Source organism: Anser anser (genome assembly GCF_964211835.1).
Source record: "Anser anser genome assembly, chromosome: 10".
In the NCBI taxonomy this organism is placed as follows: Eukaryota; Metazoa; Chordata; class Aves; order Anseriformes; family Anatidae; genus Anser; species Anser anser.
Genome location: NC_139730.1, coordinates 14543842 through 14557404, shown reverse-complemented (window position 1 = coordinate 14557404; position 13563 = coordinate 14543842). Strand labels below are relative to the sequence as shown.

Below are 13563 nucleotides of genomic sequence, written 5' to 3'. Positions count from 1 at the left end.
CTAACAGGAAATTGTTGGGGGAAGGTTAATGAAAAAAATGAAAATTAATAAGGAGTACCAAGGACAACTAAGACGGCTTATTTACTGCCAGTGTGTTAAGTGGTCATTCAGACTCTTCACAACAGACACAATATTGAAGAAATTTAGGCATTGGAATAGGCTGCCCAGGGAATTGGTTGAGTGACCATCCCTGAAGGTCTTTAAAAGACGTTTAGATGTAGAACTTAGTGATATGGCTTAGTGGAGGACTTGTTAGTGTTAGGTCAGAGGTTGGACTAGGTGATCTTGGAGGCCTCTTCCAACCTAGATGATTCTGTGAAATAACTGACTGAAGAAATAACTGAATAAAGAGGCAGGATATTGGGCAGTAATTGTAGAGATCTCTAGCACCAACTGCATTCAGACCATGACACAAGAAACATCGGTTAAGAGCAAGGCTCAGGGATACACTGAATGTTACAGCACAACACAGAAGCAGAGCCAGCACTGGCTATGCTTATGCAGTGTTTTGGCAGGACAATTGTGTATTTAAATACAGTGTTGTGCTGATATGTCTGTATTCCTTCTGGGACTGAAGACACCCTCAGTACCCAAACCTATACTCCACCGTCTGAGTGTAGAGCTCAGACACGCTCACCTGGTGTCGCAGTGCCCCATGCAGACTTTTCTGTGACAATGAGAATTGGATCCAATTCATGCTAACATGAACCTTAAGGTTCAACACTTAAAATGAGAAACTCAGGCCTTGTTTACCAAACATACTGGTATCTCTTTGGCAGGAAGAGTGTTTCATTTACAAGGGTGAAATTAGCACAGGAGAAAGCACTTCCTAAAAAAGCAAACTGTACTCAGATGGACATTTATTAATGTCATAGACAGTAATGCATAACAATGAGCCAGCAGTCAACTTAGACCTGTGAATAACAGAAAACAATTACTACCTTTCAGCCTGAGCTCATTACCCTTAATCTATAATCTACCATAGAAACAATTTTTATGTAAGCAAAGGAAAATAAAGCATCATTCAATGATAGCATCCACTCAGTTCCTTATTTTTGATAACCAAGACAGAAAAAAGTGACTTGGCAAGCCCAAGCTGATGCTTCATCCTTATAAATTCCGTTTTTTCCCAACTTGGCAACACTTAAGAGGTAAAAACATCAGACAATATCCTGTAGTTTTTGCTCTGGTCAAAGTTCTCTTAGAAGAAAAATTTTAAACTGTAAAAATATAAATGATTGCAAAGAATTTTTTTTCTCTCTTGTATTTCCTTACGGCGTGGATCTATAATGATCTCTTATTTGCTACTGTTTACTTCTTCATTCTCCTCTGGTTTATGTTAAACAAAAGTTTGTTTTCCTGCAATATTACTAGAAGATTCCTTAAATAAAGTAATTTTAACCAAGATAGCAAGGATGTTAAATGCTTCAGAAGATAATATTTCTCTGATGTATTCTTTAGGAATCATGAATTACAAAAAGACAATGAAGGATTATAAGCAGCTAGGTGCTTTGCACATGTACATCAGTGTCTTAGTAAAGTTAATACACAAAAAAAGACAGGACAATCCAGTGATTGTAATGAAAATTCCTTGCCCCTGCAGTCATTCAGGTTTCAGTCCAGGAGATGTCACAATTCAGGTTCCAGTAGTTCTCTATGCTCCCAAACAGTTTTCTAGCAATAGAAAAATTCAAGGTCCAATACCCTTCAGACATGAAAAACAATAAAGGAAAGGGAGAATTCACTTACGATACTCAATAGCACCCAATAGCAAACTTTATTAACTATTAAAAAATCTGTAATGGCACTAATTTCATCCTAACTACTTTACATAAGGCTTGATTATGTCTCAGTGATTAGTTCCATACACATCAAGAATAATTTAATATCATCTACATGCAATAGAGTTTTTCATCCTGAAGGTGTTAGATTGTGGACATAGGTTTATATGTGAAACCAACATGATTAAACACATACTGAATTTTAACCGCAGAAGATATAAGAACATATGACTGCTAGACTTGCCCTTTAGAAACCTGGGATTATGAAAAGGATTGTGTGTTTTTTTTTTTTGTTTACCGATTTCAGTGACAGCAAAAAGCAGACCACAGATCAGCAAATTATCATCTGTGTTGGATTACGTCTTCTTCAGGTAGCTTAGACATTTCCACTTTATCTTAGTGGGAGGTGGAAAAGAATGACCCAGTGCCAGTGAAAAATATGTGTTAAAATGTTTCATAAGGAAAAAACAGGAGTCCTATGATTCAGTTTAGACTCCTGGTTTTATGGTTTTGGAGCATAGAACACAAGAGAAAAATCCAGGTTTATTGTAACAGTTATAAAGAATATGAAAAGCTGTCTGTCACCATCTCAATATTAGCGTTGCTCTGCAGTTGATAAAGTTATTATCCAATTTCATTTCCAAGATTGATATCTGAAAGCCTGAGATACAGAAGCTTTAAATACATAAAGAAACTTCCAAGACTGAGTCTTTCTAAGAGTGCAACTGCCTAGGATTAGATTTTTTCCTCTAGATTTTTTTTGTAGGACATGGGCTAAAACTTTGATTTGTGACACAACATAGACAAGTAGCAGGTAATATAGTGCACAGTGTGAATGGATTAAATGAACAACTTTTCCATCTTGTGTGAAACTGCCTCAGTCACAGCTCAAGCAGACTTAGAGATAACTTCCTTCTAGTGATATAAAGCTTTGCTTGATTCATATCCTCCTCAATTTCATTAGCAGCAAGAATGAACTGCATTAATAATTTGGTAGACTTGCTGGCAATTTTAGTCCTGATTGATGACCTACTCTTGCAGTGCTCAATAGCTGTAGAAAATAGGTGTAAAATGTTCGTCACTCTGGTGTTTTTCACAGCTGCTTTGATTGTTTATAAAGGGAAAACAAGGTATGTAGCAGAAAGAAGTAAACATTTTTATAGAGTAGTGTAACCTTCAAATTATCAGTCTGTTTGTGGATGCTTAATATCTTTGAGTAACCAAGATGTAGCCACTTCTGAATATTTTGGACAGGTTTTTCTTTTAATTCCATTAAAACATTCAGTGACAAAAGATCTCAAAATTAACTTCAAAAGAGGAACCTGATTATTTTCCTTTTGTGTGTGTGTGAGAAATGGACCCTATCACAAATTTGTCATTCTTATTTATTTTAAAACCATTTGCAAATGAAAGAACAAAAGCATCTGTGCTCTTATGCAAAGTATAACCGTCTCTAGTTAAATGTAAATGATACAATAGAACTTATGCTAATGAAGAAGTGCAGCTAATGGCAATATGGGAATTTGTATTCCTAAAAGTCTGACTGACCTTTGCTGGTCTTCATATCCTTAGGTTGTAAACACTTTTGAGGCAGAAACCAGGATTTTGTTCTGTCTTTGTGCAGGACCTAACACAAAGAAAACCTTGTGGGTGGCTTAAAATACCATCAGTATTTTAATAACAACTTGTATACTTGATTACATTAATTTATTTAAGTTATATGCAGGTTAAGTAGTATTTATGTGCAATGTGTAACATTAATCACCATCAATGTAATGAATACTGTATTTTTTACTGTAAGCAAAACCTTTGGTTTGACTCATCTTAAAATTTGCACGGATAATTTAAAAAATAACCTTGTGAGAACTGAAGAAGAATCAAGCTCTTTAAACTTAAATTTATTCTATATTTATTTGAAATCTTCATTTGGATATCTGTAGAACAATCATTCATACTTTTTATCACCTTAGTAATAAATGTACCATTTACATGAGAAAATATTTATTTATTTTTAAATATATCGTTTCTCTTGTATAGATCCATAGATTTTCTGCAAATGATGCAAACAGTCATATCCAGGATATGGTATACGTGTTCTTAAGGAATGTGTTCTTAGACATTAAAATTGATCATGCTCCTTGCCTTTTATTTCACATGCATGTTTATCATAATGAGTTTTATAGCTTTTATTTGTTACAGCTCTTAGTATTCATAACCTCCAACCCCTCACAACTAGTATTACTGGGAGGAACATAAAGTTTTCTGAGAAGGTGTAATTAGTTTTGAATGAAAGCATCAGGATTTTTTTTTGTCAGTATCTTTAATATACTTAGCCTCTCAGAAAGGTTTTACAGCTGGCATATACAGAAGCAAAAACTCCATGACTCTTCATTGAGACTTCAAACTTCAAACTCAAATAAGCAAGTTTAAGAAGAAAAGAAAGTAAACCAATAAAGAACAGTTTCTGGGACAACCTCAAGCCCTCTGTCTCACTCTCCTATTAGTTACGCTAATCTAACAGCAAACACAATACCAGCTCTTAAAGTGGAATTAATAGCTTTCAGTCAAGACTCCTCCTTCTCACAGTGTCTAGACATTCTCCTGTGTTTTTTGGATGACTGAATACAAATTGTAAACCTTGTTCCTTGTTCAATAATGAATAAAATATAACCCTTCATAATAAAGACCTCTGAAACCTCATGCATATTAAAAGAATTGGTGATACACTAGTATGTGTACATCTTTTATAAAAATCTATCCAAAGTTTTGGCCAACGTATTTTATGTTTTCTTGTGAATATTGGAAAAGCTCTATTTAAAATAAGTGACAGTGCACTTTTGCAACTCAGCTGGATTGAAGGCAGAAATGCAATGAAGAGGCTTTACATTCTCCAGATTCCAAAGTGGTGGGACTACTCCAAAAGTGCTGCTACCTATTTCCATTCTGTTCAGTTGTATTTCACTGACCGTGCATGTTCAAAGACACTCTGGCTAAAATTCCCAACAAACGCTTCCAATAAACTCATTAAGCTTGGAGCTGAAAGATGCAAAACAGTCATATCATAAAACCCTGCTATACAACACAGGTGATTATAAATCAAAGCTGGTAAAAACAAAAATTTAGACTCCTAAGGTGAGACAAGAAAAATCATTTAACTAAAATAAAAAGGGGTCTACCTCATTTCATGAACTCAGGAAGAAACATGCAGCCAGCAACATCACCATAGTCTCAATTAGCAGAAACAGTAAAAAGATACTAGACAGAAAGCAAATCCCATTCACAAAAAAAGGTATCATCTACGAATTTTCATTAAAAACTATCACCACAATTGTCTTTTTCTCCTGTCCTTATAATGGATTTCTAAGCTGAAAAAGAGTTTAGAAATTGGCTGCCTCAGCAGTCATAGAGGTGACTGAAGGTCCCACTTGGGGGCAGAATAAATCTATCAGTAGATGACCAGGGAAGCGTCCTTGACTCCTTTTCCTCTGCATATACTTCATTTTCCCCCTTTTAGTGGAACATAAAATGGAGATTAATAAGCATCACACGTCATGAAGAATCACATTTATTTGTAACTTATTAGATTCAATTGGGGAAGATTAGCTACCAATTCAAGAACTGTTTTATATAACTAAAGGTAAATAGTAGAGGGAAAGGTGGGAGGCTTTGTAGGTTTCAAAACCCAGGTCACCGAGTCAAGTTTCCTGAATTTCATCACAGGATTCATAACCCTCTCCATTTCACCTTCCTAAGACAATACTTTGTCCAGTCTCTTTTTACATAACAGGCTTAATTTTCCATGCTCACCCTACCTTATCTCTGCACTGGCATTCACAAGGTTAATACCACAGATTAACTGCGGAAACACGATGATCTATCTGCTCTCTGCTGAAAACAAGCAAAAATTAAACAATAGTTAGAACATACTATAAATAGGTCAATAACTGGTCTACTTCAACACAGCTATAATTTTCAATGAGAATAAACATAACACAATGAACTTTATTTCTATAGCTGCGTGATCAGAATAAGCCCCAAATTTCTTGGCAGATCTGAGAGACCTGAAGTCAAACATACTGCACTGAGGTAGACCAACTAGTATATAATACATGACAGAGATTCAGGAGTGAACCTTCAAATGCTACTCAAACATTTTCAAAGGGATATATGACATATCAAGTTTATTCCTAGGAGAGGCTCAGTCAAAATATGCAATTACTATTTAATGTATTTACTCTGGATTTACCAGAATTTATCAAACGCTTACTCAGAATGTCTAGTACAGTGATATTTAGTGGTAAGCCTGCAGTCTCTTTGTGGACAAAATGTACTCATTTCAAGCAAGCAAATGAGAGGGAACGTTAGCTGAATTCACTGTACAGTGTTACAGGAAATAATTATATACTGCAAACTCAGATGTCCTGTTCTTTATAAAACCTCAAATATATTTTGTTTGAATCAGTAAAGCCATAAAACTCCTACAAAATATGTAAGGCACAGATTAAACGGCTAAGGATTCAGGGTGTTCTTGTATTTTTCAGTAGTCTCGGGGCAAGATTCATCCTTATTGTCACTGATTGGCTCTTAATCTTTACATAAACTCACCAAAATCAAAGGGTCATAATAGAGAGAATGGTACTGCTTCGCACAAATGGTATGACTGGATCCTCAGAGAAAAGAACTGTATTGGCTAGTATCTGCCTCAACACAACTAAATCACACAAGGTTAAATTGCTACCTGCACACTTAAAGAGGAAGATATATAAAAAGAACTATACCTTTACTGAGAAATTAATTCATTTCATTTTTTGTGTGGAGACTGGATGAAGGCTGTGCCCAGAAGATACACAGACATGCTCGTTCTTTGCTATCACAAGGGGTCCTTTCTGTTTGCTGTTCACTTGCCACTGAGACGTATGCTATTGGCATCAATTCCTTGTATAAGAAAACCTGTTCCTCACCCTGTGCTCCATGACTTCTTTTTATTGGCTGTGTATATGAAAGCAGATGGAAAGTAATAACTGTGGCCTGCAGTCCAGAGGTTTTAAGAAAGAATGATTCAAAAACTCATGATCTATTAAAATAATATGCTTAAACTCATAGTTACACAAAAAAATAGAGGATAATTTCATAATAAAGGATCATCTCTTCTCCAGAAGTGAACGCTGAGCTCCAGAATTAAAGCTAAACTGGCCATAAATAAGACACTTGCATTAAATTGGAAATACCTAGTACAGTGGTCCTACAGAATATAACAAGACTAAAGTTCTAGTTTCACAAGCTGCCCAGAAATTCTTCCCTTCTTTTTATTTTGCAGCTAAAGGCTTGCTGTTCACATGACGTGCTTTAAGTAATTTATAACACCCCCACCACTAAAAGTGAGGTACCTTGTGTGTCAAAGGAAATTTGATGGAAACTGCTGAGTACCATTTAGACTCCACCCAAACCTGGAAATCTCTGTCTGCAGAAGTGGAATCTGGGTCACAAGACATGAAACTTTTGCATTACCATAGACTGATTTGTGAATTTTAGCAGGTTTCCAAATCCATACAAATTTCTCCAGCTTGGAAAACAGTGCTGATACACAGACTGTTGCACGTTTCCTTTAGCTCTCCTGGCCACTGTTATCAAACACACCACTTATCTCATCTGTCACGTGAACCTATAATATTTTCTCACTTTTTGTATTTTGCTTAATGAGATAATAAAACTTGAAGCAAATCTGTTTTCCACTTCTGATAGTGCCTGCTTATTAGTACTTCTTCAGAAAAAAAAAAATTATTTTCTGTCTTTGATCTGTTTTTTAAGCATTCTGTGTTTGAACAAAGCAAAATATTATTTAAGATGTGATCTGAAGCCTGCCTACTGAAAGGAGTAGGAGTCTTCCTGTTGTTGAAATCAGGCCCTCAAGGATATCTGGCTAGTACAGAATTACCACAGTAAGTGAAAGAAACAACTCTAAGCAATTCAGGTCAGACTTACTGCATTAATAAACCAGTATTTAATTTTGTGAATTTCCTGGAAGAAGGAAAAGATCTCAAATACGCCATCTTTGGATGCCAATAATTCTTTCCTTGTATTCTGCTTTTTCATCTACAGGAGGTAACTGGAAATGGAAAAATACTGAAAGTGAGTCACATGGGATCAAGTCATTTCATTAGGAACATTTGCTAACAAATTCTGCAGAAAGCCAAATTTTACTATTTCTCAGGTCACTCTTTAAAGTCTACTGCTACTGTCATTAGGATGAAATAAATTACAATAGGCAATATTTGTATTTCCTTATCATATCTGTTTTTATCACTGGAAGAAAAACAGTCACTAAAATCACCATAAAACAGAGGAAAACTTTTGAACATGAAAAACTTCATTGAATTTGCTGGAATTTAGTTTATTTCTGAGAATACACACAGTGTTTAACCTATTTGTTTAGACAGAGCAAAAGCAGTCTTTCTGCTTCAAATTATTCCTGCAGAGGGAACCGTCTCTGAATCTGCAGATTTTTATTTTTATATTTTTGTATGCAGAATCTTACTGCACGAAGTCATACCAAAAGAAGTTGCAGGACTATTTTCTGAAAAAACAAAAAGACCATTTTGGTTAAAATCCTAATGTTCTTTTTCCTTTCAGGGTCTACTAGTTCATAATGACAAAGTTTAACAGATTACAAAATAGAAAATCATTTCCCCTCAAAGGAAAAAAAGTCTAGTGAAAATTAACATATTTCTAATTATCATGGAAGTAACCCAGAATAGCAAATACTAAAACCAGAGTTAACAATCAGCGTGAGTTTACTATCAGTACTGTCTCCAGGGTGGTGTGAGAAGCAGCCCATAGGCTGTGGGGGTGAAAGGTCTGCTAAAAGTTGAACCTGACCTCCTCTGCAGGAGCTGGGCCGCACTTTCTGAGACTGAGCTGAGAAAACCTTTTCCTGTCAAGTAAAGAGAGACACTTGGTACCTGCATTCTTACAAAGCTTTTCCCGAAGGGCCCAGGTCTTCAATTAACATCCTTTCATCAAACAGCTACCATTCTGTCTAGTTTGTTCACACAGGTAGCAGACAGCAAGCTTTGGCTGTGCTGAACTGTCCAGGCTGTGACTCAGCACCCAGCAAGGAGGGTCTTGCTACTGGCAGGCTGCCACCCCTGCTGATTTCACTTGAGAGAAGCTACACTAACAGAGTAGGAGGCTGGATTGCTGCCCACAGCCCTCTGCAGCAGAGTTAAAACATTTTGGCCTACATCTTCAAGCACATACAGCCTTGACCTGTATGTGCACAGAAGTGGAAAAGAGTAAATCAGGGTGTGTTTGCAGGGTTTGCGAGCATGCAGTCAGCAGCATGCATGCAAGATCAACCATGTGTGTGCAAAATATATCTAACAAAGTCATGGATTTAAGTAGACAAATATTTGGATCTGAACAAATCTTAACTGAGAAAAGGACAGAGGGAACGATTAATTTACTTGATAACTTAGCAAAGCACAGGAGGCTGATGCCATTGACTTGTCTGTCACTGGTCTTGCGAATTAGTCTAAAGAAAAGGGCAGCAGGGAATTTCATTCAGAATTCAGACTTTGAAATGTCTTTTACAGACAAGAATGGCAGAAATTCCAGTTAAATAAAGGCACTCATCTGCAATGGTGATGATCTTTTAATTACACCAAGAACAGTCTCTTCCTCTTCCCCACCAGAGAGAATTTGATAGTCACTCAGCATCACCAACATCTCTACAAGACACCTATAACTGCAAAATCTTACAGAGAAAAAAGCAGAACATGTGCTCACAATGTCCTTTGCTTCTGTCTCAGACACATCTTCCTAAAGACATCAGCAATCGTGATTTGTCTTTAATGCCTTCTTCATCCAATTTCATTTCCACTTTCTGTCCCAGCTGAGCTGTAATGGGTAGTAACATAACAAACACTTTATAGTCCTGCTCTTATTTCAACCCAGATTGATTTACTGGGCATCTTGACTCCACTCTACAAATGTATCGGTACCAAAACCTCTATCTAGCTTCCTTTATATTGTTATTTCAGAAAATCTGAATCTGTTAAGTCTCTACAACATGAGTTTTTCTAGTTTCTGCAAGGTCCCTATTTGTTTAATTTTTCATGTACATTTAAATTTTCTGGGATTTTTAATAGGACCTCTCCAGTTCTCATAAAGAAACAGCATACCCTAGAACTGACTCCATCGCACTAAGGAGAAAGATAATGTCCCATATGAGGCCTTACATTGCTTTGACCTTAATTCACTGAAGCATTTCTACTCAGAACAGTACACTCGCCACATTTTGAACATCAGCCATATGTTTAAGTCCCAGTGAAATTTAAACAGATAGATTACCTGAGACTGAAATGTTTTAAAGCCATCAACATAAAACTGGTTAACAGTTAACATTATGGTGGATAACTTCCGCGCATCACACAGAATCTCACAGAGTCATCTAGGTTGGAAGAGACCTCCAAGATCACCCAGTCCAACTTCTGACCTAACACTAACAAGTCCTCCACTAAACCATATCAGTAATATATGTCACCATATCACATAATGTGCATCTAAAATTAAAAAAGTTGAATTATTCTATTTTTGTGCTTTCTCATAACATGCGAAAGACGTACCACAGACAACCTAAAAAGACTTCAACTTTTCAAGTGTGTCACTGTTTTAATGTAAACAAGCTAGCACAACTTATAAAGGGTAAGACAGAAAATAAAGAAAACATTCTATAAATCAAAAATTTTCAATTACCTGTAACAGCTATGGCCACCATATCTCCAAAGAGTATATGACAGATGTATAAGAAATAATGATTTCTACATAAAAAACACAAGTTGCTATTACGTAATAAAAAAAAAAAAAGAAAATAATATCTAATTATATTGAAAGACAGCAAAACTGAACAGATGGAATTAAAAGCACATTAACTCATAAAAGGGAAAAACAACCTGGTACTCTTAATGCTATCGGATAGCACTGAGACCAATGTCATGCAAAAGGAAAAAAACAATTGCCTGGAAACTTACAGCATCTGCATTTGAGAGAGGGTTTAAAATGCAATAAGGCAGAAACTGTCACTATAGTGGGTCACAGTCCAATTAACATGTATTACAAATGAAGTTCTCTTGTACACAAACTTGATACAAAAACTCGATACACAAAATCATTTAACTTTCATGTATCTGTTTCAACAGTATTTATTTTTGCCCATTTTAAGATTTAACTCTGTTAATTTTAGCAAATATGAAGTTTTGCCTTATTATCTACAGTTTTAAAATCAACAGATAACCGCAGTTTTCATCTTTTTGTTTGTAGCATCAAAGTATATAAGTACCCTGTATTTCAGAGAAACTTTTAAACAGGTAACTGAAGTCATGATGTGATGTGATGTTATGGTGCCACCTTGTGAGACTGCATCAGAAGTGCCTCTAACAGGTAAGTAAACAAAAATTAGCCCTGGGAAAAAAGGAAAGGAGATGGTGTATTTCAACAGCAAGCTACACTGCAAGCTTACCATCCGTTACAAGTTCCACAGTAGAGAGCATCATCATACCTACAGAAATAGCAAAAGGATTAATTTCTATATTTTATCAGCTATTTCAATACAGGTAACATGTTTCAGCCTTTGAAAGATTTAACTTTACAGTAGTTGGAATAACGAGTAGAATGGAAGTTAATGTGCTTAGCCTAAAAATTCTCAAAGCACGATAAAATGCGTCAAAAGTTTTAATTGTTATGACTTTGATACAGAAGCCATGTAAGTGACAGAGCCCTTCTATTGACTGTTAGAACAGTAATACATGTATGATTGTCTTCAGGCCACAGTACCTAAACAGTACTGGAATAAAATAAAAAGAACATAGCTGATTTCCAGCTGAAGAGGAGGGAGAAATACAGAGCTGCATTCATGCATTTTATGGGAAAGATTGCATAGCTTGTTTAGAAAGAAAATGTCTTTTCATGTCCTTAGTAATAGTGCTGTGCTTCTTTAATTTCTTCATGGGTAACAGATGATCGTATTCTTCTATTCAACACTATCAGCCCATAGAATCAGTAAAATGCAAGACTTCCTTTGAGATTAAGGACACAGTTTTAAAGTTAATCTTGGAAAGAAATGAATCACATATGCAGTTATCATATACAAAAGGCAAATATTTCAAGTTTCATAAGGACGTGACAATCCATAAAATATTGGTTGAAGGTAAGCACCAAACCCAGCACCTGCCATTTCAGTGACTGAAAGGCAAACCTGGGATGTGGTTGTCTTCAACACTGGGAGTTTGATCTTGACTGCAGTTCTTTCATGTAAGAGTATTTCCATGCAAGACCCCCAGCTGTACACCACAGTGATAGAGGCATCTTGTTATTTAAGGCCCATGCTTGCTTTCTCTTGGAAAAGTCACCCAACTTCATCTTCCTGTCAACCATCTTCTTTTTTTCTTTTTTTTTTTTTTTGCTTTTAAGAGCAGTATTAAATATTCATAAATATAAAAACTATGTGGAAATACCTTTAATAATATTCTGATGATACTCTGCCTGTTTTTAAAAAAATAACCACAACCCAACCATCTTTGCCAGAGTGCTTGGCCAGCAGTGAAGATAAAAATGCAACTGTTCCAAATATCCTGTAGATCAAATGATGCTTCTCTCCCTTTGTGCACCAGAATTATTTCAATACTTTTTGCGTTCTAAGAAGCCACAATTAGAGGACGAAAGCCCCCAAGGCGCCTGAGATTCAGAAAGGCTGGACTGGCAAGTCATTTCTGACAACACTGGCTCACAGAAACATCTTCAGATTCTTATGTGGAAAGTACTGCAAAGGAAAGAAAAAGATTAAGAGAGATACATAAATTTATCATTATATACAATGCTTTCCTGTGAGTATATAAATGAAGGTGCTGCATAACAAATCTTAATCTCTGGTCTTCCTTGTCCTTTCTCCTAGCGAGGACATATGAGAAGGTGAAAAACTGAAGCGCATTCTCATTTACACTGAAGTATTTCAGGATGAAATGCATTTCTAAACCTACTAAATTCTACTCCAGAAAGTACAATCATCCTTTTACTGAATGCCTAACAACTAGGAAGGTCAAGTATTTAAAAAAAAAAAAAAAAAAGAATTAGGACAATGATAGGATGAACAGTGACTGCATTTAGAGAATTTCTCATTTTGAAAGCTTTTACTTACCAGAGAGGCAGATCTAATACTTTAAACTTTGGTTTTATTAGAAAGCTTAAAATCTTTTGGACAGGGAGACATTTTCTATTTACAATCATAAATTGTTAATAAAGACATAAACAGACTGGCAACAAAACTACTCAGTGACTTCCAAATATATCTATACCATCTGAACTGCAGAAATCCTGCTCTACTGTTCTACTTTCAGAACGTGTCAGAAGGACAGATCTTCACATAACCTCAGAAGTTACCTACAGAACATTGAGCCACAAATGCAAGGATTGCTAATATTCAGGCATAGGCAGGATGCTTGGCAAGGACACAATAGTCAATCCTAAGGCCTGATCTAACCTACAAGAACAACAGTGAAATGTTCAGGGACTTACTGTTTCATCTGTAAATTGCCACCATTTTGATGGACCTCTGCTTTGTTGTGGTGGGAATCATCTCATTTTTCTTCTGACCATAATAATAAAATATTTACTCGAGAAAACTACCACTGATTAAGTCACTTGGGCAACTACTTATAACATTAATATACCTATTAATATATCTATTATATCTAACAGAGGAAATGAGTAGCTGACAGAGCAAAATGTT

At 35.9% G+C, this 13563-nt stretch overlaps 1 protein-coding gene across 1 annotated transcript in view; it reads right to left on the bottom strand.

Annotated features, from left to right (window-relative positions):
• Positions 1-11492: 11492 nt before the first annotated feature.
• ACSBG1 (acyl-CoA synthetase bubblegum family member 1) overlaps positions 11493-13563 on the bottom strand; it is an 88148-nt gene continuing 86077 nt past the window's right edge. Inside the window, exon 24 of the mRNA XM_083849950.1 lies at positions 11493-12597. Within this exon, the coding sequence (XP_083706076.1) occupies positions 12576-12597 (22 nt within the window). The 3' untranslated portion in view covers positions 11493-12575. The remainder of the gene's footprint in view (positions 12598-13563) is intronic.